Source organism: Petaurus breviceps, unplaced genomic scaffold (genome assembly GCF_028583685.1).
Source record: "Petaurus breviceps papuanus isolate PSGF00001 unplaced genomic scaffold, PetGlider_PUasm1.0 90784, whole genome shotgun sequence".
Classification (NCBI taxonomy): Eukaryota; Metazoa; Chordata; class Mammalia; order Diprotodontia; family Petauridae; genus Petaurus; species Petaurus breviceps.
Window position 1 is genome coordinate 2,332,213 of NW_027187345.1, and position 21,679 is coordinate 2,353,891.

Genomic DNA, 21,679 nt, shown 5'->3' on the forward strand with positions numbered 1-21,679 from the left:
GTAAGCTGGCCTGGCTTCCTTTCATTACTTATATGGGAGAGATAAACAAATATAACAATGCCAATTACATCACTTTTTTCTCAGGCTGTTAGTGATGGTGATCTGGCTAAGCTTTCCCATATTTCACATATTAGTGCCTACTTTACTCCCTACAAAACTCCTCTGTATTTTGCCCTTGTAAAACAAAAATCATACTTTGCTCTACAAATGCTTTAATTTAGCATAAAATTAAATATTTACTATAAGAGCTTTTTTTTTTCCTTTTCTTAAGCAATTGGGGTTAAGTAACTTGCTCAAGGTTACACGGCCAGTTATTTCTGGGTGTGGTGCTAAGTATCAGAGCCCGGATTCGATCCCAGGTCATCCCGACACTGGAGCCAGTGCTCTTACTCACTGTGCCACCTGGTCACCCCTATAAGAGCATTTTTGAAAGTTCTACAGCATAATGGTAACTCTTGCTGCCTTATAATGGGTGTCTGTCAAGGTTCTTTCCCAGGGCCTCTACTCTCTTCTCCCTAGACCTACTTCCTCATTGCTCTCTCCTGTTCCTAGGGATTCAACTCACTCCTACACAAATGAAACAGATAAATACAGATAATATATCCAATCCTCATGTTTCCTCCTGAGTTACTGTCTTGCATTTGCAACTGTAAGAGACAGAATGAGAAGGAGCAGACTGTAAGGGCTGAACAGGAACAGCAGTGTGGATATAGCTCCATTTGGACGGCCTGTCAGCATCTTCCACTATGTCAAATTGGAATTCATCTTCCACTCAAAATCTGCCCCTCCTCTCCATTTGTCTATTTCTATTGAAGGCATCGCCACTTTCTCAATCACCAATGCTCAAAGTACTTTGACTTACAAAGTCTCCTTTAATCCTCCACACCCCAGCTCCTACCCTTCCAATCAATTAGCAAGTTCTACCAATTCTACCTGTGCAAGATCTCTTGCCTCTGTTTCCTTCTCTCTATAGGCATGGCCACCCCTCTACTTAAGGGTCTTTTCACCTCACACCTTGAAGTAACCCGCTGGACTGTTATCTTCGTTTTCAGTCTCTCTTCTCCAGTTTTTCTCTCACACAGCTGTGAAAACAAACTGGGGAATATAAAGACAGATCTGACCATATCACTTCCCTGCTCAAAAATATTCACTAGCTTTCTGTGCTCTCTTAACAAAAGATGCCTCTTGTTCTGCCATCACTTAAGGTCCTATACAGTCTAGCTGACTCCAAACTTCTAGTCTTATAATATTCATCTTAATGCACAATAATTTACACCCAAACCTGACTATTAGCAACTCCAAACTCAACTTAATATCTATTGCATTCATATAGGTAGTACAAAATGGCTAGAATGAATTACTTCCTCATATCTGCCTGCTGAAATTCTTTTCTTCCTCCAGGTTCCTTTTAGGTACCATCTCATTCCTGAAGCTCACAATCGCAGGTTTTCTCTTTCATCTCAAACTCTTACACACAGTTTGATCTCTCTCCTTTGCCCTCCCTTCCACCTTTTGATATAACAGCTAGGTGGCAGAGTATATGAACACTGGACCTCTAAAATGGGAATAATGGCAGCACCCACCTCCTAAGGTTGTCGTGAAGATATAACGAGATGTTTGTAAAGTGCTTCGCAAACATCAAAGTATTACATAAATGCTAGTTATCTTGATGATTATGATGATGATGATGAAATCTACCTTTATTGAATGACAAAGATCCTTCCTGATGACAAGGATTGTATCAATTCTCATCTTTTATACTCAGATAATAGGATTATATCCAGCACATAACAGGCACATAATAAATACTTTTTCAAATTGAATTAAAAAATTTTCAATATAAAGTTCTAAATTGTTTTATGAATTCTAGTCCTGGCTCTCAACATTTCACAGAATCACATGATTTTATAATTGGATAGTGGTCGAGCAACCATTTAGTCCAACCCATAACAAAAATGGATGTACTAAAACATGCATGATAACTGGTCAAACAGCCTCTCCTTCAACACCTCCAAAGATGGCATCCCATTACTTCCTGAGGCAGCTAATTACCTTTTGAGATAGGTTGAATTATAAATAGGTCTTACTGGACATCAAACCTAAATTTGCATCTTTGCAGTTCTCATCCTTTGTTCCTGGTTCTAGCTTCTGGAGGCAGTCAGAACAAGGCCAGTCCTTCTTTCTCATGACAACCCTTTAAGTACTTGAAGATAGCTATTAAGTGGCCCCCAAATCTTCTTTTCTCCAAGTGAAACATTTCTAATTTCTCCAACTGATCTCACATAGCTATGTACTATATTCCCTTCACCATCCCTGTTGCCTCGTCTGTATGCTCTCCAGTTTATCAATGTGCATCTTTTACAAAATATTAATTGTACAACAAGTACAAACTTGGAGTGGACTCCAGCTTCAACCATCTCCAATACCTGTAAAAAAATTGACTCTAAACAAATTTTAAAGCTACAGAACCCACAAAGAGACAGAGAGAAACAAATCTCCCACTGAAGGCAGCCTGGCAGGCTGACAGGAAAGGTCTATTACAGTACACTGGGAGCCAAGTGCAGTCCCCAGTGAGCCTTGGTTCTGGCCCCAGGACAGCCCCAACCAGCGACAAGACCAGCCAGAGCAGAGTTCCAAAGAGTGAACCACCAGTAGCTGTGATGGTTTCCAGACTCCTCAACCTATAAACACCAAAGAGAAAATAAAAGGTCAGTCGGGAACTCTGTTGTAAGGGTGAAGGAACAGTGAAGGCTGGCCCCTGCCCTAGGGCAAGAAGTAGCAGGAGGTGCTACGGTGAGGCATGGCTGCTTTCAGAGCTCCTGGCCTGCAGATCTTAGAGGGACCAAGTGACTATTAAGAGGGTAATCACTCTTGCTTTGACCTTCCTGGATCTGTAGTACCATCTTGGGTAGTGGTCCTGGGGTGTGTGGCCAATGAGCCAGATCTTGTGGGGGCTGTAGAGAGGGTACCCAACTAATAGCTCCAGCAGCTGCAAAAAACCCAGCAATTTGGGACAAAGCTCTATCCACTCTGTAAGCAGAGTTCTACTGTGGAAAAGAGCTCAAAAGTCAAGTAATTGGCAAGATGAGGAAGCATAATCACACCATCCAATCCTTTTTTGGGGACAAAAAGGATAAAAGCCTGGAACTGGAGGAGGACAATGAAGTCAGAACTCCTGCATCAAAAGCTTCCAAGAAAAATATGAACTGGTCAGAGGCTCAAGAAGGATGGAGGAGCTCAAGAAGAATTTTGAAAATCAGGTAAGAGAAGTGGAGGAAAAACTGGGAAGAGAAATGAGAATAATGCAAGAAAATAATGAAAAGCAAGTCAACATCCTGCTAAAGGAGACCCAAAAAATCTCTGAAGAAAATAACACCTTAAAAAGTAGACTAACTTAAATGGCAAAAGAGGTCCAAAAACCCAATGAGGAGAAGAATGCCTTAAAAAGACAAATCTGCCAGATGGAAAAGGAATTTCAAAAACTCACTGAAGAGAATAATTCCTTCAAAATTAGATTGGAACAATTGGAAGCTAATGACTTTATGAGACATCAAGATACTATAAAACAGATGCAAACAAATGAAAAAACAGAAGGCAATGTGAAATATCTCATTGGAAAAACTAGTGACCTGGAAAATATATACAGGAGATATAAATTAAAAATTATTGGACTACCTAAAAGCCATGATCAAAAAAAGAATCTAGAAATCATCCTTCAAGAAATTCTCCAGGAAAACTGCCCTGATATTCTAGAGTCAGAGGGCAAAATAGAAATTGAAAGAATTCACTGTTCACCTCTTGAAAAAGATCCCAAAAGGAAAACTCCTAGGAATATCATAGCCAAATTCCAGAGTTCCCAGGTCAAGGAGAAAATATTACAAACAGTCACAAAGGAAGAATTTTACTATTGTGGAAACACAATCAGGATAACACAAAATCTAGCAGCTTCTACATTAAGAGATTGAAGGGCTTGAAATATGATATCCCAGAGGTCAAAGGAGCTAGAATTAAAACCAAGAATCACCTACCCAGCAAAAATGAGCATAATGCTTCAGGGGAAAATATGGTCATTCAATGAAATATAGGACTTTCAGGCATTCTTGATGAAAAAACCAGAGCTGAACAGAAAATCTGACTTTCAATTAAAAGAAGCAAGAGAAGCATGAGAAGGTAAACAGGAAAAAGAAATCATAAGGAACTTATTAAAGTTGAACTATTTACATTCCTACATGTAAAAACAATAATTGTAACTTATGAGACTTCTCTCAATATGAGGACAATTGAAGGGAATATATATGTGTGTATGTATATATATATATATATATATGTGTGTGTGTGTGTGTGTATGTATATATATATATTTATATATGTGTATGTATAGGAGGGTGTATGTGTATAAATATATATGTGAGTATACATATATTTGTGTACATGTATACATAGACAAAGGGCACAGGATGGGTTGAATATGAAGGGATAATATCTTAAAAATAAAATTAAGAGGTGAGAGAGGAATATATTAGGAAAAGGAGAAAGGAATAAATGGATTAGGGTAAATTATCTCATATAAAAGAGGCAAGAAAACACTGTTACAATGGAGGGGAAGAGCAGGAAGGTGAAAGGAAATGGGTCAACTTTACTCTCATTGAATTTGGCTTAAGGAGAGAATAACGTACACATTCAATTAGGTTATCTTACCCTACAGGAAAGCAGGGGGAAAGGGGATAAAGGGGTGGGGGTGATAGAAGGGGGGGCAGATTGGGGGAGAGGGTAGTTAGAAGCAAACACTTTTGAAAAGGGACAGGGTCAAAGTAGAAAATAGAATAAATGGGGGGAGGGATTGGATGGAAGGAAATATACTTAGTCTTTCACAATATAACTACTATGGAAATGTTTTGCATAACTACACATGTACAACGTATGTTGAATTGCTTGTCTTCCCAGTGGGGCGTGGTTGAGGAGGGAAGAAGGGAAAGAACTCAAAGTTTCAAAAAAACAAATGTTAATGCATGTTACATACAACTGAGAAATAAGATATACAGGCACTGGAGTACAGAAATCCATCTTGCCCTACTAAAAAGTTGGAGCAGGGCAATGGGGAAGGATATAAGAGAGAACAGATCAGGGGAAGGGGTATTCAACAGGCTAGCTGTTTGGGGTGGGGGTAGGGGAGAGACAGGGAGAAGAATTTGTATCTCAAAATCTTGTGGAAATGAATGCTAAAAACTAAAAATAAATAAATTGGGGGAAAATATTAATTGTATTTTTATCTAAACCTAAATAAAAAAGAGCATTTCCATATATAAGGAAAACAAAGAGTATTCTATGCAAAACCATGACACTCCATTTCATATTTGCCTTTTAAATATACATACATACAAAACATATGAGTATGTGTGTGTGTATATATATATATACATATATATATATATGTATATCGTCTATGCTACTTTAAAAACTATCCTGTTTGCCTTTGTGTGCTTTCTTCTGAACTTTTTTTTTTCTATGCAATGACAAAATACTTTTACTATTGTAAAAGAAGTCCTTTTAGGCAAAACTATAGGAACTCTTATTCAAGGACAACAGGTAGCCGTTACAACAGTAAATAAGATAATCTACTTTACTATGTCCTTGCAAAATTTGCTATATTTTATTGCTCCTTCAATAGGTGAGTTTCTAATACTAGGCCATCAGGTGGTTGGTGATAGATCCATCAAGATGTTACAAGATAATTGTGATTCCTTTTTTTCCCACACACATTCTGATTAGAGTTCTTGTCTTATTTTCCTTTTTTTCTTAAATCTGTCAAAGTTAATATTTTTACAGTTTTTTTTGTTCTTATATAAAAGGCCATAATCACCCAGGATTCTTTGAAATTGTCTCTTTTGTCACTTTTTGCTGGGCAATAATATTCTATTACATTCATATAGAAAATCTATTCAGTCATTCCCCAATTGCCCAAGAAGCAATCTAAGATTCTTCTTAAAAAAAAATCCATTTTAATCCCCTCTTCAGGATTAGGGAATTTGTTTTGCTATGATGATTCCCTCTCAGGTATCATCCTCCCTCTTAACCATTTCCTCTCCCATTCCTACTTTTCCCCTAGTATTTGTTATATTTATACACCATTTGTGCATGTTTTGATGCTTGTGTGGAACCCTACTTTGTCTTCTTGGTCTTGATCTCACACTCCTGGGTTCCTCTTGCATATCAGTGCTTCTCTTTACCTCCTGGGGGCTTTGGTCCCTGAATCTTCAAAGTTCTGAACCTCCAAGGTGTTCTTTGGTGTCTCAGGACAGCATTTGAGAAACCAACAAGCTACTCGACCTGGGTTGTCCTGATCTGAGAGCTGCAACACTTTGCTGATCTAGTCAGCACCATGCTCATTGCTGACTCCTACCACTCTCTGGGGCTCCTGAGGTTCCCATTCTGGTGTTTGCTGTCCACCCTCAGGTTTGGTTTTTTTTAGAGGAGTCATCTGTTCTTTCTGCCCCTGAACACAGAAAGTTGCACGCGTTAGTAAACCTGTCCCTAGGGGTCTTTGGTCATGATGGGAGTCTATCCTGTAATGGAAATGGCTTTGATGTAGGGGTGGGGAAGGTAGGTCAGGATGATTTTTTTATATAGTTCTGGAATAGAAGTCACTGTAGTTTCTCATTGCATTTCTTTGTCATTATTTGATCAAACTTCAGGGATTTGCAGACGTAAGTAGATAGAAGTTGAACAGGCTGCCTCTGGTTTAGACAATTGGCCGGAAATCTATAAATGTACTTTCTAACCTATAGCCCCAAGACATTAATATATGTAGTCAAATGAAGATTAGAGAAGAATAGAGAAGAGCTCTCACCTCCTAATGCTCTGAAGCTATACCTCTCTTAATGTTACTCAAAATTACATTGGTTTTCTTGGTTACTATGTCACACTACTGAGTCATATAATGAGTTGGCACCCACTTAAATTTAATGATCTTTTTCAGACAAACTGCTCTCTCTTCACTATCCTGTGCTTCCCGCTGGCTGCTTTCACATGTAAGATTCCATTTATATCTATTAAATTTCAACTTGCTAGATTCAGTCCAATGTTCTAGTATATCAAGATCTTTTGGAATCCTGACTGCATCATCAAGTGTGTTAGCTATCCTTCCTAGCTTTATGTCATATTTTAACAAGTCTTAAGAGGTTCTCTGTTATGTATTGGAAATATATTCCAAGAAGACTTGGAACTTTTCTATTGCTGTTATCGGGTTGCAAAACTGCTGTTCCCTGTTGAATGGGGAAATGCCAACCACCAAGACTACTTTTTCTCTTTGTCCTCTAGTCTTACACTGAATGATTTTTTTTTACCTTCCAGTTTTTGTTAGTCAACTTTATCATTTTTTGGGAGAACAATCAGCTATTTTGCCCTCAGAACATGTAGCTTACTCCTCTCCAGAAATAGCTTCAAATTTATTTAGCTCCAAGTGCATAATGTTCTTTCTATCCTTTCCTCTTCTATGTGATATTTTTTTACCCTCCAACTTCCCAACAAAGGTCAAGTTTCACAGCCTGGATTATTGTGCATGAATCTTAGCTGGTGTTCCCACCAACTTTTCTTCCTTCTATCAAGTGTGCACACTCCCACCAGATTAGCTTTCTTAAAATACTATATTTATCACATCTCTCCTCTGTTCAAAATCTTTCACTGGTTTCCCATCACCTACAGAATATAGTCCAAATTTCTTAATCTGACATTTAAAGGCCTCCATAATTTGGCTTCAAACTGTCTTTTGAATTTAATCCTCTCAATACTTAACAAATAAAACAAAACTTTCTAATTCCAGATAAACTAGTCTACTCATTGTTCTCACCTGTTCACCTCTTTTTTTTTACAGTTTATTTTTTTACAATTTATTTGGAATTTCAAAATTTGAATAAGGGATCATCCTTTCTCCCAACCCTCAAATTGCTTATCTGTTAGTCCATCTGTCTTTGTTAGACAGAAACCATCCTTTTAATACAAGTTTAATTGCATTGGAAGCCAGTGTGGCTGGACATGAATACTGGATTGCTATTTACTGCTACTACTAGTGAAGTGATAAATCACTTCACTTGGGCTAGATGACATCTTAAGTTGCTTTAGCTGTGAAACCCTTTACTTTGTGCTGTAATCTCTATCACCAAAGGAGATCAATAAGGAAAGAAAAAACACTTATGACTAGAGAGTTAGAAAGATTTCTATCAGGTTTTTCCAGTATGTTAATATATATATATATATAATTTCAACAGCATAAAACAAATTTATGGCCTCAAATCGTCAATTTGCTATGGCAAGAGTCTAGCAGGGACATGAGTTCCCATTGCATTGTCTGGACTACCAACCCCTGGGGGAGCAACAAAGTTACTGCAAGAAATTCTTGAATTTACATGAATACAAAGTATTGTCACTTTATTTAGTTCTAAAAAAGATATAATTCAATATAATAAGAAAACATGTATATCTTTCAAAGGTTAATAGGTGCTATAATTAACAAGATATAAATCATTTAGAAGTATTGCTGAATTCATAATAGATTTGTGTCATCATCATCATCATCATCTTTTTTCTCAAACAAAAGATAATGATAGTAGTACTACTGTTATGTGAAGCTCCACAAAAGTGGTCTTTCATAGTCAAAAAGGTTGGGAAATTTTGGTCCAGAGAATTGCTGAGTTAATGACACATAGTAACAGTCAGATTTTTTTTTTGTTGTTTCAAAAGCCCATGGTGACATTTGCTCTAAAGATGTAAAGCAGCCTCAAAAGTCTAAATGATATGGGTAGCAGGAAGAGAACGTTCTTTTGAAACTACTTAAAGAATGATGGTAAATGTCTAATAGTTTCCAGGATATATAAGGAAATTATTCAAACTGATAAGAATAAGAGCCATTTCCCAATTGATAAATGGCAAAACCTCTTTGGTCATTTGGTGCAACTTCCACAGGAAGAAAACCAAGATATTGAATGTCATATGAAAACATGCTTCAAATAACCAATAATTAGGGAAATGTAAATTGAAGCAACTCTGAAGTTCTACTTCACACCAATCACATCGACAAAAATGTCAAAAGAAGAAAATGGGGAATCCTGTAGGGACTGCAAGAAAATAAAAAAAGAACACTAATATACCATTGAATTGATCTGTGAATTGAACCAGTCATACTGAAAACAATTTGGAACTGTTTCCCAAATATAATGGCCTTTGACCCAATGGTACTGCTATGAGTCCTACCCTAAAAGAATCAAAGAAAGAGAAGAAAGATCCATATGTACAAAAATTATTAAAGCAGCATTTTTCTTGGGGCAAAGAACTGAAAATGAAAGAGTAGTCAGCAACAGGGGAATGGTTGAACAAATAATGATATAAGAACATTTGTACGAACTGATGTCAAGTGAAGTAAGCAGAACTGTGATGACAATTTATATAATAACAACACTGTAAAGAGAAATAACTTGAAAAAAACAAATATTCTGATCAATACAATGACCAATATTGATTCCAAAGGATCGAAAAGTGAACATGCTACCCACCTCCTGATTAAAAATGTGATGAAACCAAGGTAAAGAATGAGACATATAGTTTTGAACATGGACAATATGAGAATGTATTTTACTTGAACATGCATATTTGCTTCTTTTTTTGGTTGGGGAAGAGGTAAGAGACAGAGAAAATAAATGCTTGTTGATTGAAAAAAAAATTTTTAAGGGACTGGGAGCAAGTATCCCAAAAGTTCTTAATTAATCATACCTGATTTTCTATGGCTTTTCTGTTCTTAGGGTCACTAACCACAGAGAGCTGCAGCTCAGCCATTTTTTTCATCTTGCTGTCCATGTCAATCTTTTGGAGTAGGTTTTTGGTCTGATTCTTTAACAGCCGGACTGTGTCTTCTTTCCCATGCTTCTTAGCAAAAAGAGAGGCACATGCAGAATGTATGGCAGTCACCCAGTTTTCCAAGTCAGTCTGGCTAGTGGCCTGAAAAATTAAGAGATAGTTAGAAAAATCAGTGATGGAAAAGGCAGTCCCCAGAGCAGCATGTTGGTGTTTTCCTGTTTAAGGAGTACTGTCAATAAGTGACATGCTTTGATATTTATGATATCATCATCATCATCATCATAATCCATATGAACTATTCCAGGTCTTCTGACTTCCTTAACTTGTGAGGTCATCAGAAGAGCTTTGGAATGACATGTCAAAAGCACAACTTTTGACACTTAGCCATGCTGTCAAAGTCCTAATGTTGTTTGGGTTTGTTTTCTTTTAACTTTCTCCAAGTTACTGGAGAGATTACAGACTTGAAAAACTTAGTTGTCATGTGTACCCCAAGGTAGAAAGGCACAGTTTTCCCATTTCCCCCTGTCCTAAAACAACCCTCCACTCCCTGAGGACTCTAGGGCCTCTTCAAAATTTAAGCCCAGAACAAATTTTATTTGTCTTATTTCACTCTTGATCATACTTATTCTACTTTACTTCATTCATTATTCACTCCTCAAGTGAATGTCATTTCAACTTCACTCTCTCAATTTTAACTAAGCAAAATATGTAGTTCTTTTACTCTGGTATCTTGTTCTTCTTAACTGCAGACCTTATATCCTTTTTTCTTTTCTAGGATTCCTGCATTCCCTTAAACTATATACAATGTAAAGAGCCAGCAGTACCTGGAAAAGGTAGACATCTCCAAAGGAGTTGCTGAGGCAGAATACATTTTCCTTCTTGGGATGTTCAGGGACAGACTGCACTACACTATCTTCCGCAAAAAGAGCACATCTAGGTGAACTACTTTGATCCATGGAATTTCTCCCATATGTTTCATAGAACAGCAGGGTACATCCTGTCAAAGAAAGGAGAAAAATGAATTAACTGTCCCATATCTTCAAGTTCTCTCAAGGGAAACTCAAACACAATAAGATAGGAGGGGAGTACAAAGAAATAGAAAGGTCAAGGGCTATGAAAATATGTGCTTTGAGCGGTGTGAGGGTCTTTGTGGGAGTGGTGATGGAGAAAGAGCGAAGGAATTTTGAACATCGTAACACTGAGACTAGAAGAGGAATGCTTTGGTAAATCTGAGATATGAAAATGTAATAACCCACATGGGAAGATGATATTTGTAACTCATAAGACCTTTCTCATTATTAGGGTAGTTAGAAGTATCTCTATGTAAGTCTAGATAGACAGAGGGCTAGATGTGAGTTGAATAGGAAGGGACAATATCTAAAAAATAAAAATAAGGGGTGAGAGAGGAATGTCCTCAGAAAGAGAGAAAGGAAGAGGTAGAATGGGGTAAATTATCTCACATAAAAGAGACAATAAAAAGCTTTTACAGTGCAGTCAGAAGGGGGAGGGAAGGGAGAATGAGTGAACCTTTCATCAGAATTGGTTCAAAGAAGGAATAATATACACACTCAATTGGATATAGAAATCTATCCTAAAGTAGAAATCTAGAATAAAGGAGGAGGGGAAGGGGATAAGAGAAGGGGGTAACAGAAGGGAGGGCAGATTGAAGGAGGGGATAGTCAGAAACATAACACTTGTGAGGAGGGACAGGGTTAAAGAACAGAATAAATGGGGATGGATGGAATGGAGGTAAATACAGTTAGCAATAGTAATTGTAAAAAAAAATGAAGCAAGTTTCTGTGATAAAGGTCTCATTTCCCAAACATGTAGAGAACTGAGTCAAATTTATAAAAATATGAGCCATTCCCCAAATGATAAATGATAAAAAGTTTTCTGATGAAATTTTCAGTTTTCAGATGAAGTAATCAAAGCTATCTATAGCCATATGAAAAAATATTTTAACTATTGATTGGAGAAATGCAAATTAAAACAAATCTGAGATACTACTTCATACCTATTAGAATGGCTAATAGGACAGAAGAGGTAAATGACAATTGTTGGGGGAAATGTGGGAAAAATGAGACATTAATGTACTGCTGGAGGAACTGTGAACTGATTTAACAATTCCATAGAGTAATCTGGAACTACACCCAAAGGGCTATAAAACCATGCATACCCTTTTTGACCTAGCAATATCACTACTAGGTCTGTAACCCAAAAAAGATTAAAAAAAACAAAAAGGAAAAGAACTTCTATGTACAAAAATCATTATAGCAGCTCTTTTCTGGGGATAAAAAATTAGAAGTTGAGGGGACACCCACCAATTGGGGAATGGCTGAACAAGCTGTGGTATATGAATGTAATGGAATACTATTTGTGCTATAAGAAATCATGAACAAGTGGCCTTTAGAAAAGCCTGGAAAGACTTGAAGGAACTGATACTGAGCAAAGTGAGCAGAACCAGGAGAACATCGTATACAGTAACAGCCACAGTGTATGATGACTGATTTTGATAGACTTAGCCCTTCTCAGCAATGCAAGGACCTAAAACAATTCCAAAGGACTCATGATGGAAAATGCCATCCACATCCAGAGAAAGAACTTGGGAGTCTGAATGCAGAGTGAAGCAGACTATTTTTGTTTTGTTTTGTTTTCTTTCTCATGGTTTCTCCCATTCATCATAATTCTTCTATATAACATGACTAATGCAAAAATATGTTTAATAGGAATATATATATATATATATATATATATATAGAGAGAGAGAGAGAGAGAGAGAGAGAGAGAGAGAGAGAGCCTATATCAGACTGCATGCCACCTTGTAGAGGGAGAAGGGGAAGGAAGGAGAGAAAATTTAAAACTTATGGAAGTAAAATGTTGAAAACTTAAAAAATAAATTAACTTTAAAAAAGAAATGAGCAGGATGCCCTCAGAAAATCTGGAAAGATATGAATGGGTTGATGCAAAGTAAAATGTACTGTGTACAAAATAACAGCAATATTATAAGATGATCAGCTGTGAATGACTTAGCTATTCTCAACAATACAATGATCCAAGACAACTCTGAAGGAATTGCAATGAAAAATGCTATCCATCCCCAGAGAAAGAACTGTTGGTGCCTGACTACAGACTGAAGTATACTTTAAAAAAAAATAAATGAAAATGTAATAACAAGAAAAAATCTTCATGTTTATTAACAAAAGAACCAACTTTACTGATTTATAATTTGTTTGAAGTAAAATTTCTAAAAAGAAATTCTGCTTCGTTATTTATTTTCAAGTAGGCTATCAATGACCCTTGCAGGTTAACAAGGTATTGCCAAGGTGAAGCCAACTGTATTAATTTAAAAACAAAAACAACAACCACCACCATGCTTAGTCATGCAGTCTCTTCTCCCAGTTGCTGATTTTTTTTTTAATTTGGATTAAAATGTTTTGTTTCAATGTATCATACGAACCATTAACAAACTCCCAGGGGCAGCCAGGTGGTGCAGTGAGTAAGAGCACCAGCCCCAGTATCGGGAGACCTGGGATTGGTTCCGGCCTCCGATACTCGGCACCCACACAAAAATAATAATAACTGGCCGTGTAACCTTGAGCAAGTTACTTAACCCCGATTGCTTAAAAAAAAAAACTCCTAAATGAATCCCTCACAATGAACAAATTATTATGAACAATCTAAAAACAACATCAATTCTCCAAATTTAGAAGAACCAAATTGCATTCTTGCTGGAAGAGACAAGGATTAAAGAAGGAAGTGTTCCTCATTTCTGTGACTACATTCATGGTAATATCATAAAGACAAGAGGCAAATGTGCCACCTTAGGGAAAGTTTTTCATAAGCCCAACCCATTTTCCTAAAGAACTTTGCCTTACTCCATTATATCTTAATGCTAAGTGCATTCACTGACACTCAATGTATTCTAAGTAACTACAAAGATATTGCTTCGAATCCAACTCCAATAAAGAATCATTCAGCTAAAACAAGCTATCTCACTTTTTGCTAGAATGTAGAATCAATATGGAACAATTCATTGTCATATTTTTTTTTATTTCAGGATGTTAACATTATATAAATGTTGTTAAATTTTAATGGAATTTTGAATCTTTAAAAGTTATACTGTTGGGGTTTTTTCCCCCTAGCGGTATGGGGACAATTATCAATAAAAGTATTTTATTTCTTCATTGCTAGACCGTGGCTCTATAAGGTAGAGCACCATAATACAAACTCATCTAATTAAAACTTTAATTTAATTGTTGGACAGGGGCAAAACAGCCATAAAGCAAATATGAGAAGCTCCACTGACTAGAGAGGTAGGTATGAAAGTTTTGGCACCAACATCTGTCCTGTGTTAATGATACCAGTCTCCCACCGTCGTTTTCCTTCCAAAATACGTTCCCTTCAGTTACTGTTGCCCTAACAAAGGACACAACCACTAGCTGTCACCATGTCCCCGATCTTACAACCCCACAATGTCAGACATTTTCCATAAAACACATCTTCACTTTCACAAAGCACACTTCCATATACTGAATCCTAATATTGCTTCATCTACAACTTTTTAGGAATGGAACTATTTGCACATAGAAGTATAATTAGAAACAGCACTATAAAAAGTAATACCAGGAATTTTTCACTGTGAACTTGATTTCATACTATAGGATTACTTCCACCAAGAGGAAAAAAAAGATAGGGTTGTGGTTAATCTTGTTAACATCCATTCATCAGAATGAAGACAGGTGGGAAAAAGAATTGATCCTTAAGCAAAGAAGAGGCCTTATGACATCTGTAATTTAAAACTAGGTAACAAGATAACCATAAGCCTTGCACATAAGTCCCTCTCCAGAAGAATGCTTTCAGTTCATTTATTTAGGTACCTAGAAGACATAAAAAGAGAAGTCTGCTTGACTATATATATATAATATAGATGTTTTATCTACCTATACACATAGATATATACATACACACATTTTATTAAAAAAATAATTTTAAAAGGTAGCTCCAAATGTAACTGATGCTAAAAATCAGATATGTTGAACTCAACATACAGTGCTCTAAGTAGGAGACAGTTTTTAAAATCACATGAAATGGGTGGCTAGGTGGTGCAGTGAATAAAGCACTGGCCCTGGAGTCAGGAGGACCTGAGTTCAAATCTGGCCTCAGACACTTAACACAAAAACTAGCAAGTCAACCCCAACTGCCCTTCAAATAGCAAAACACACACACACACACACACACACATGGAAGAGGTTATGTCTGCAAAAACATCTTTATCATATGCCTTTTGCTTGCTGAAAAGGAAATGAAAGAATGAATATTCAATAATATTTTAGGCTCACAAAACTCTATCATAGAATCTCCGTGTTTCACAAATAAACATGGGGGAACTCTAAATATAGACAGTACCAAGTGTCTTGACTATTGCCAGAGACAATGAGGTATCATCACCCAGAGATATATTCACTAATCAGCAGTCCCTGGTCTGTGTTCAAATCTTCAGTTCAATCTTTCTTTGCAATAACAGAGTCACAAAGACCTAGCTTCACAGTGACCTCTCATGCCACCAATAAGAGTAAGATATAGGAAATGTTTGTTTCTTTGAGTTTAAGGAACCCTTTTAATTTTAGAAAATGAATGGCAGTTTTGGCAGTTGCTAGATGGCTTTGTGCTCGCTCAAGACAAGTTTCTGATCTGCAAGTCCATGGCAGGCTCATTATTTATACACAGAAGCCAAAACAAAATTAAGAAGGAGTGATGCTGAAGACTTACTGGCCTTTTCCTCATGCTGGCTGCAGATGTAATTCCCTTTTCTGGCTCTCCCAAAGTGATGGCAAAAGAGGTTGCCAACTTAATGAGCCTGACTTTTGACCACTATATGTAGTTCTTTTTGACAATGGTTCACAGAAATACTGTGCAATCATGACAACGGGTATTTTGTTGTTTTCCCCTATATTTGCATAAATCAGTGCTACACTGATTTAGTCATTCTCAAGATCATCAATCTATTTTTAACTTTCAGCAAAGCTATACCTACATGTGAAAAGAGTATAAATTATGAAACCTCCAAAAAAAAAGAAAATGTAATTTGTTTTGTATGAAAAGGCACATTTGTTTGTTAAGATTACCACTTCACTTTTTTACTTTATGAGATCATAACAATATATAACATTGCAGATTCTACTCTCCCCCAAAATGCAAGTTCATTAAAATCCATATTTAGACTGTATATACAGACTATGAACTCAACTTCCCAACCCAAACACAAAAACTGGGTGGGGAATAACAAGCATTTCTAAAGCACTTACTATGCGTTAGTTACTGTGCTTAGTGCTTTACAAATATGATCTCATTTAATTCTTACAACAGCCAGGGAGGGGGTTATTATTGTACTCATTTTTTACAGTAAAAGAAACTGAGTCAGGTAGAGGTTAAGTGACTTGCCTAGGGTCAAACAGCTAGAAAGTATCTGAGGCTGGATTTCATCTCAGTTCTTCATGACTCTATGCCCAGCACTGTATCCATAATGCCAGCTAGATGCCTCCTCTATGTGCAACATTTACCTATGATAAGCCAAATATTGAAAGAATACTGACGCATACATCATTTTATCTTTTCCATAAAATATTTTAGCAAATCCTTTATATCAAATCTCAATCAAGTGAGTGATGCATGCAGGCATTAAACTGGGAATATTAGAGTAAGGAAATGATTGACTGCCCATGAGAGAATGCTTTGAAAGCAGCCAAGTTCTGACCTACCTTTAAGAGTGACCCAGTACTGTTTCCATTTCCTCCTGGCCACAAGCTCCAGCTTCTTCTCTTTCTGAAGAGTGACAAGAGGCTTGAAAAAGAGCCACCCCGCTTTCCGGACAACTCCTTGCTCCTTCTCAAAGAGAAGGTCCAGTTGCTCTAAGGAGCTAAGTGAGTCGCTACTGGAGTCTGCTGTTTCTGTAGATGTTTCTATGTTCTCCACATGAGTCCTACTCATCTCCAACTCCCGCATGAAATTTTCATAGATGTTTTGTCGCAAGGGGTCACTGCTAATTGCATTAGTGGACTCACTTCTCTGAGGCACAGTCTGGCCAGATCCACCTGACCAGAGCAAACCAGACAGCTGTGAAGGCAACAGTGCTTCTGCACTGAGACCATCAGTTCGGGTATCCAAGTGGTCATATCCATCCTTGGATTTGGGCTCCTGTGCACAATAAAAATAGCCACTGATCAGAAATTATAAGTATTCCATAAGCCCATAATTCTTTTCTCTAAGGGCATTGAAGGGAAAAATTTTTAATTTTCTGTTGCTAATAGTGCTAACATAAAGCAAGGTCCTTTTGAAAAAAAAACTTCTAAATATATAATTTAAGGGATAAACAGGATTATAGAAATAACCTAGTTCAATCCAATCCATCAAATAAATCCACTGGCCTAATATCAATCAAAGAAATATTGAGGAAATAACAGATTAGAACTCTAGGTAGTATATATAATCCATGTGTGCCATCTAGTCACAGCGGGTAAGCCAGCTTAGAATCAGGAGGAACTAGGTTCAAATCTAGCCTATGAAACCTTGGGCAAATCAGTTAATTTCCATGTGGAAATTTCCTAGGATTTATCCATCAATTGTTACACCTTTAGACAGAGCTAGTTTCTAAACACTGATGAAATCACAGATCCTATATTACTGTATCTACCTCTTTATTAGTATATCTAATAGTTTGGTGGCACAAGAAATGTCTAGAATTAAACATCTTTGCTAGCTATAAATTAAATCCTGACAAAAGTCATTGGTGTTTTTGCATCTTTTCTATGGCATTTTAAAATAAAATGTAAAAGTTAAATCCATCTTTGATACAGTACATTTATGATTTGAGAATAGTTTTGTCTTGGAATACTGATAGTAAACATCATTCATCAACATATTCTCACCAGAATTCATCTAAAATGTTGATTCTGGCTGACTGTTCCATTATTATTCTCCCAAACTAAGTTCATCCTAGAAGGAGAAACGTAGATTCATCTTCTCTGCTCTACCTGACCATCACAACTGGAATCATCCAGGCGTACAGCCTTGGTAAAGAGGAAGCTACTTCAGTGGGATTTAACCAGTCACTAAGAGACTAATATCCACACTCCATGATGCTGGATACGAGCCTTGGTTCTTCAGAGCTACGGCACAGCTACCTGTACAGATATACTTTTGGTCTCTTGGAGGCTTCAAAAGCTCCCCATATTTCCATTCTCAAGCCTAGTGTAAAAGTTTCCCAATTTCTGCCTCTCCCCACCCAAATCTGGAGCCTGGAACCTACAGCAGTAACTTCCTCACCCCCAGCTCCTTGGTCAGATTTTGAACCACGTTCTTGGGGTCTTTTCCCTACAAAGGGCATCGATCAAGGGACCTGACATCACTGCAGCTGCAGCCTTTTGTCATGGCAAGTATTCACTCCCTATATACTCTATGCCCTAAAAATATTCCTACTTGCAGATATATTTCAAGCAAAGACAGATCTACATAAAATAAACAATTTAATATCAGCTTCCTTGTGAACTGAGATTACTTGCACTGTTTGAAGATACCAAGCAATTGAAAGTTCAAATCCTAGAGAGTGGGAAAAATACTTTTAAGAGCACAACTGAATGCTGTGGTAAAGAGCATGAAAATAAATTCCCTGAATTTGGAAGGAAGGAAAGTGATTTGAACCTTAGGTTCAGAGGAGCACTGGTATTCTAAATCTGCTGTGTAGACAATTGAGATATTCAATCATGCATTAATTAGCTAATTGAATGAGAATTTATTAAGTGTGTGAGTGCAGAGTACTGTGCTAGGAATAGGATAACAATAATTCATGTTCAGGTAGCTCTGAAAGGGTTACAGAGCACTGGCCTCTAAATACCTCTTTAAAGGCAAGTAATAATCCGAATGATATTCTCCCATTTTATAGATGAGTACTTTGAGACACAGAGGTAAATTTATTTGCTCATGCATTTGAACCCAGATCTTTCCATACTACCCTATGCTTGCCTATGCCAAGAATACCCTTACCCATCACAGGAAGCTATCTGTGTGCTTACTTTTTGTCTAGTAATTTGTCATTTCTGAAGCTTATATATCTGTTAGTATCTTTTCCTATACTATCAATTTTATTGAATTATTGAAACAAAATCAAAACAAAGGGTTGATCGTGGTCAATAATATGTTTTGAATTTATAATATTTGAATGATTTTTATTAGTATACAAATGAAGTAGCCATTACTGTCTTTTGTAGGAAAATAATCAGCCAACTAATTATTGCTTCTAAATAGTCAGGTCTTATAAACAGCTGGACCAAACATACAGCTACTACCAATGAAAATATTATTCTTCTACTTGTATTTTCACTATGTCCCACCACGATATTTGTTTACTCTCTGATGCTTATGCAAGAATAAGGCAAATAAATGAGCTCCTGTGAGTTACTTACACCGGAAACTTTGAAAAATGTTTAAAGCTAAAAAAGAAAATCCTTCTCTATTTGTAGCTCTTCAAAAACATCCAGAGGGAAAAGATGCTTCTCACTTGGCTAATATTAACATTAATTCAATTATTTGCAGGAAGATCTGATATGTAGCCCAAAACCAACAAGGGATTTACCTATGGTTGCTGGCATCAGCTATAACGAGGCTTTTCAAAATAAGAGAGACTCTATGCCAAAAGGAGTTTCTGAACTGGCAGCGTTAAATGCAACCTAAAAACACACTATACTTTGTTTCTCCTAAGACATATTTCTGGTCCTAAGTTCTAGCCCCCAACTCAGCAAAGCCAAGACCTCCTTCAAGCACATATGGCAACATTTTCAGTGTCTGCATCTGGTACCTATGTGATCATGTTGGTCTATGAGAACTTTCTAATGCTCATGATCAGCACTTCCCAATTTTACTTGCCAGGACCAACTTTTAAGGCTTATGGAAGAGGGCCACTCTTGTAAGTTGAAGCAACATGGTAGAGTGGAAAAGTCTTCAGACCTGGAATCAAGAGACCTGGGCTCTAGTCCTCACTGTGACACTAGCTATGCGGCTTCAGGAAAATCATTTAACTTTTCTAAACTTCCATTTCTTCATCTGCAAAATGAATTTTAAAATATGACAGGGTTGTGTCAAAACATTATTTTTATTCTGACACAGTGGACAGAGTGCCAGGTTTGAAGTTAGGAAGTCCTGAGTGACTCCAGTAAAGTCACTTAACATGTGTTTGCCTCAGTTTCCTCACTTATAAAATGGGAATGATAATAACAGCAAAGTTGTTATCAGGATAAAATGAGAAAATAATTATAAAACTCTTAGCATAGTGTCTAGGTATAGTACGTACAGCATAGTAAGCCCTATAGATATGTGAGCTATTATTATCATCATCAGGGGTAAAAGTGTCAACTACTTCCACCAGAAAGGCTTTGATCACTTACTCATTCTTTTTCAATAAAAGTCACTTACCTCATTGCCTTGTCTCTTTCTAATATGACTTTTCTCTACTTAGTTATGAAGCAGTGAGGGTACCTCAGAGCTTCTCTTGCCCTACCCCTCTCATTTTATGAACCTAAGTTGGCATAGCTGATAAGCAATAATTAGGACATTAAGCCCAGATCTCCTAAATTAAGTGTTCTTTCCATAATACCATGCCACTAGAGGCAAAGCACATAATCACTAAAAATCAGTCTACAGGATCCTTCACCTCTCTCTAGTGTATCTACTGTTTCTCCCCCCACCCAATTTCTCTCTACAGGGGTGATAACTGTCTTTTTTTTTTTTCTGTATTCCAATTCCCACTTACATCCAGTGGCCCAATACAAAATACCATCAATATCAAAAGCCTTGTGGACATGCCCAGAAAAGTCTGTTGGTTTGGTGTTTTGTCTTGTTTTGTTTTGTTTTCCCAGATAGAGAAAGTCTACCTATTTTGTGTGGGTCAGGGATCCTATAGTAATACTCAGCGGGAAAAAAGTAGGACTAAATTATAGGTCAGTGCTTTGGAAATGGATTTTAACATGTTTTTGCATAGGGAACTCTTCAAGGATATGAAGAGTTTAAATAGGAGAGTGGTTTATTCATTTCTATATAAAAATAAGATGTACTCATGAATCCAATTTGAGTGCTTTGGTTTATATACAAAAGCGAAACAGAATCATCTCTGAGAAGGGTCATCTCAGGGAGATTGTTGCATCTTCAATACAGGAATGAAGCTACATGGGTTAAATGTAAGTCATCTGGAAATTCAAGAGCTTTATGTTCAAATCTAATCCTGCCTTTGCAATGAATTCCCCGTGGCTGTGTAACTGATATTTCAACCAGGAGCTGGTATGAACAGAACAGAAATAGGGCTTCACTCCTCTCACTAGAGCTATATTTAATAGTGAAAATACATTCATATTAAATACACATTCATCTCCACCCTCAATATGTTTTCCTTCTATAGTATGGCTTTTCTGCATTTGTTTCTTAGGACATTTTTAAATGTTTGAATTGTTTCACTGCATTCTTTATTTTCAGGCTCTCGTAAGTAGAAAGGACACTCAATCAGGAGTTAGAAAACCTGGTTTTGAATCCTGTCTCTGATCAATTCATTGGTGGTAGAGGATCCTGATGATGATGATGATGATGATGATGATAGCATTTACAGGGTGCTTGAAAGTCTGTGAAGCACTTTATAAATATTATCCTCATAACAATGCTGGGAAGTAAGTGTTACCCTTATCTCCATTTTAGAGATGAAGAAACTGAGGCAGTAAGGTTAAATGACTTGCCCAGGGTCACACAGCTAGTTATGTAGCTGAGGCTGAATTGGAACTTGGATCTTCCTGACTCC

The 21,679-nt window shown here is 37.0% G+C and overlaps 1 protein-coding gene across 11 annotated transcripts in view; it reads right to left on the reverse strand.

The window, feature by feature from the left end:
• Window positions 1-21,679, reverse strand: part of TIAM2 (TIAM Rac1 associated GEF 2) — a 310,489-nt gene that overhangs the window by 132,558 nt on the left and 156,252 nt on the right. For all 11 annotated transcript variants that reach the window (XM_069069619.1, XM_069069618.1, XM_069069617.1 and 8 more), the window contains 3 exons: window positions 16,605-17,040; window positions 10,671-10,843; window positions 9,763-9,987 (listed from right to left, as the gene is read on the reverse strand). In XM_069069619.1, the coding sequence (XP_068925720.1) occupies window positions 9,763-9,987; window positions 10,671-10,843; window positions 16,605-17,040 (834 nt within the window). The remainder of the gene's footprint in view (window positions 1-9,762; window positions 9,988-10,670; window positions 10,844-16,604; window positions 17,041-21,679) is intronic.